This window comes from Etheostoma spectabile, chromosome 13, assembly GCF_008692095.1.
Source record: "Etheostoma spectabile isolate EspeVRDwgs_2016 chromosome 13, UIUC_Espe_1.0, whole genome shotgun sequence".
NCBI lineage: Eukaryota > Metazoa > Chordata > Actinopteri > Perciformes > Percidae > Etheostoma > Etheostoma spectabile.
In genome coordinates this window covers 13547734-13552020 of record NC_045745.1, presented here as the reverse complement: position 1 = coordinate 13552020, position 4287 = coordinate 13547734, and the positions used below count along the sequence as shown (strand labels likewise).

Below are 4287 nucleotides of genomic sequence, written 5' to 3'. Positions count from 1 at the left end.
ACTATGAGTTACGCTAAAACAATGAAATGTGATGATATTTCTAAAAAACTAAAGATGCAGGGTTCAATGTCATTGTCTTGCTTAAGGGCGCTTCAGCTGAAAAATGACTGGTGACAGAAGAACTACTTATAGAAACTGATCATAAGTTGAACCAGAGAGAACTGAAGTCAGTGACAAGCTGAGCCAAAGTCAATTACTTTTTCAGCTGGAGAGAATCAGTATGTAACAGAGTTTATGACTACTGATCACTTAAGATAAGTGCCCTCAGCATCAAAAGTGCCATGACCACTTGCGATCTTTTTATTGATGACTTTATGAGAATGCTAATGCCAAAAAATTAGGGGCCAAAATCTATTTAAGGTAGAATATGAATATAAAAACCCCTATCACAGGTTTGAAGTATGAAACAAAGAAGCTACAGAATGACTGGCCTAATTCGACATATGGAAGATATGCAGTATGATGCACCTCCATCTAGAAAACCTGTCTGACAGCTGGGTAAGGTGGACTGAATAACTCAAGACATAGTTGTGATAGTAAGTCTGACTAAAAGTCATTTGTGAGTTTCTTCTGTTGTGTGTGTTGCATGGTATTTATAGTTATTTATTTCTCATTTTTGTTCTTTATTTCCATGTCCTATTGGGTTGAATCTGTGTTTGTTTTTTTCATCGATTTTGTATATATTTTTGTATATATTTGGTAGGCCTGTGTGGGTTATGTTGTACTTGTATGTAAATAATTTGTATTTTTTGTGGATGCTTGTATTTACTGAATGTGGGACGATATATATTTTTATCATACTTTTTTTCACTATTTCACAGTTTTGATGACGTGCAAAAGTTTACAGTATAGATACTGCAATAGTCCAAGATGTGCATTATCTAATGCTTAACTAAAGAAAATGAATAGGCTAAATTAAAAAAGGCAAAGCATAATATGGGCAGAAATATGTGTCACCATAAATTTAATTTCATTCTTCATCATTCACATATTTGAACTTGAATTGCTTAACTTGAATAAGCCTTTTTGAACATAATTTGAATTATATTGCTTGTTTTAAAACTTTTTTTGCATTGACAAACCGTATTTGAATAGCAAAATTGAATACATTAGTTTGTAACTACATTTTCTCTAAAACTGAATTTAAATTATTAAAATTGAATTCAAATGAATAAAAAATGAAGTGATTCCATTTTTGGTTGAGCACATCAAATTCCAATTCAAATGATTAAAATTCAGCTTCTACTAACACATCTCCATTAAAATATTTTTAACAGAAATATTAACCAGAAATATTAACTAGCAATTTAAGTGCAGTATACTACATTACCCTAAATACACTGCGAGTCCGCTTTACTACGGAAAGCAGGAGGACGATATTAAACCTTTGCACATTGAAAGGCGTGTGCTGCTGTTGATCGAAAAACTTTGGGGAACACGTTAGTTTGTCGTAAGTAAATAATGACAGGGTTTTGTCGTTGTGAAAGTTAAGTGAAACTCATTACCGCTGTCGTTAGCGGTCTAACGTTAGCTAGTTAACTTAGCCTCGCAAAGCTAAAAACAAGCGTAACATTACCTAGCGGCATCTAGCTAGCTAACTTAACTTAACGTCACTTCACTTTCTTTCTTCTTTAGGGCACCATTTGCGTGTTATTCCCTAACATCAGAGTTCCGCGCGAGCTAGCAGTTAACAATGCAAGACCATGGTAGTCTTGAGAGAAGGAATGTGTCCCGGACTGGATGAGGCTTTAGTCCGTGACCTACGTGCTGCCGATATTAAAACAGGTGAGTGTGTGTGTTGAGGATACTTCATCATCAATCAAAATCCAGACCGACCGTAACAAGCATGGCTTATTGTTTCTACAGTGGAGGACGTGGTCTCGTCTGACATTGAGGAACTTGCTCAGAGATGCTCTGTATCATATAAGGTATGTATGCCAGGCATTCAAATAAATATATAGCTCATTCTCTGAGGCGAAGGACCCTGGAAACTAAGATTCAAGATGTCTTTGTTGTCATACCACAGTACACTGTGGTACGAAATTACGTGCAAAGTTCACAGCTTAAAAAATAGAGCACAGAAACAATTAAAACACCGTTAGCTATAGCTATATAAATGAAAATAAATAAATACTTATATGGGTGTGCAGAGCATGTAGAGTGATACATATATACATATACGGTCTAATATATATATACACACACCCACACACACACACACACACACACACACACACACACACACACACACATACACAGTTGGGAGTATAAATATCTAAATTTAAAAGTGCTGTTGAGAATAAGGTGCAGTCAGAACAGTACAACACCCTGGGAATCAGCCTTGCCAGATTGGATTGCCAGTTTCCAGTTCAGTCATATTAACACTAGTGTTGTCTTCCCGTCAGAAAGTCAACACTTTTGTTGACGCTTTTCAGCACTACGTAACACTAACCTTTTAACTTTAGTTTTACAGTTATTTTTGGAATTTATAGTCAATAAACCTCATTTATAGGAAACTATACCTACTGTTTGAGTTAGAAAAGCAGAAATTAGGACTTATTTAGACTAAAATTAAAGGAAAGTATGTTGATGGATAATCACACACTGGAATATGTCAAGTTTTACTCCATACTATTTCAAAAACCACTTTAATTTTTTTTAAATAAATATAAAATTGAATAAGACACCCCAAAATTAATGAAAGTAGAGATTTTTTTCTTGCCAAAGAGCGTTGTGTGGAATCAGTCATGTTATTTTGGGTACATTGATATAGGAAAATGGGTCAATTTGACCCAAGGACAACATGAGGGTTAAACTGATTTAAACGTAAATACAGCTGGTGCAGTAAAATAACATACACTAAAATACTTAAACATCACAGTATGTACAGTATGGCCTACTGAGTAGGCTATATACAACAACCAAGCTCTATGTAGATACTGTGCATAGAATTGTCTTATTAATATACAGTCTATGGTACTGTGTTATAGAGAAGGCAGCCGTAACGAAGCGAATGGCAGATCCCTGAAGACAAACTTTATATCACATTATTTCCTTGTAATGAATCAAATGCATAGCTTTCTTTTGCAGTATTAAAAAGAATTGAAATGAAACAGTAGACACCCACACTTTAATATACTTGGCATAAACAGTGTAGCGTGGGTGAATTAGGCCCTTATCACAATGTTTGAAACTTTCACCCACCCACAGCATGAGTTTCTCATTGTGTAAGTGGTTTATATTTAGGACTGCATGATTATGGCCAAAATGATAATCAATATTAATTTGATCAATATTGAGATCATGATTAATTATCACGATATTTTGTTGATTTTAACCAAAACAAATTTTCTTGTCATATAGGCTATTTAGAACTGCTTTCACATCCATATTGTGCTACATTCCGCTTATTATGAAGTTGTATGTTGTACATGCATACAGCTGCAACACAAGTAAATGAAAAGTATATGAAATAATATATATGTATGTATAATAGCCTAGGATATATTTAAATGGTTTACACCCATCTCCATTTTTACCCCTGGGGGACCATAGGCAGGCTGGGGGGAACGCATAATGTTAAAAAAAAAACTCAAAAAGTGACATTTTCATACCATGGGACCTTTAACAGAAGTCGCATGGCAATATTTGAAAAAATTGATTCAATAAGAATTAAAAATAGTATTTTAAATATAGTTGCATCTGTACAGTATGTAAACAATAGAAAAGTTTCTAGCCATGAGGAAAGTAAAACAAAAAAAAAACTTCTTATCGGGTCTGCCACAAAGTTCTTCATTATCAGCACGAACCCTCGAAGAAAGGCCAGCTCTTTAAGTTTTAAATCATTTTGCAGTGAAAACCATGAAAAAAGAGCGCAGACCAAACTCAGTTCTGACCTTATGGGCAGATAACAGGGATCTATTTTTTTTTTTTAGATCATAAATAGTGTTTCCACCAAACGTTTTCAGAGATATAAGAGTACAAAAATAAGGAAAGTGACCCCGAACGACCTTCTAGATACTGTATTGGTGAATAATTGTGTGTGTGGACAGGGCATGGAATTCAACCCAAGCTTTCTTGATACAACAATGAGTGAGTTTTACACTCAGTAACAAATCTTCAAAAAATCGTGGTCCAACTGTCTGTCTGTACATGCAGTACTTTGTAACCCCAAGAGAAACTTTAGAAAAGTGTGAAATATATTGTACGGCCTTCATCTTCCTATCACAGTGCATGTTATTTTTGTGTTGGCTACTTGTAATTCAACCTGTGACTGTAGATCCCCCC

At 34.8% G+C, this 4287-nt stretch overlaps 1 protein-coding gene across 2 annotated transcripts in view; it reads left to right on the top strand.

The window, feature by feature from the left end:
- Positions 1 to 1340: 1340 nt before the first annotated feature.
- rad51d (RAD51 paralog D) overlaps positions 1341 to 4287 on the top strand; it is a 19737-nt gene continuing 16790 nt past the window's right edge. The window contains exons 1-3 of one of the 2 annotated variants that reach the window (XM_032534260.1): positions 1341 to 1450; positions 1636 to 1785; positions 1867 to 1928. In XM_032534260.1, the coding sequence (XP_032390151.1) occupies positions 1704 to 1785; positions 1867 to 1928 (144 nt within the window). In that variant the 5' untranslated portion in view covers positions 1341 to 1450; positions 1636 to 1703. Of the gene's footprint in view, positions 1786 to 1866; positions 1929 to 4287 lie in introns of both variants that reach the window. The other variant, XM_032534261.1, reaches the window with a different exon arrangement.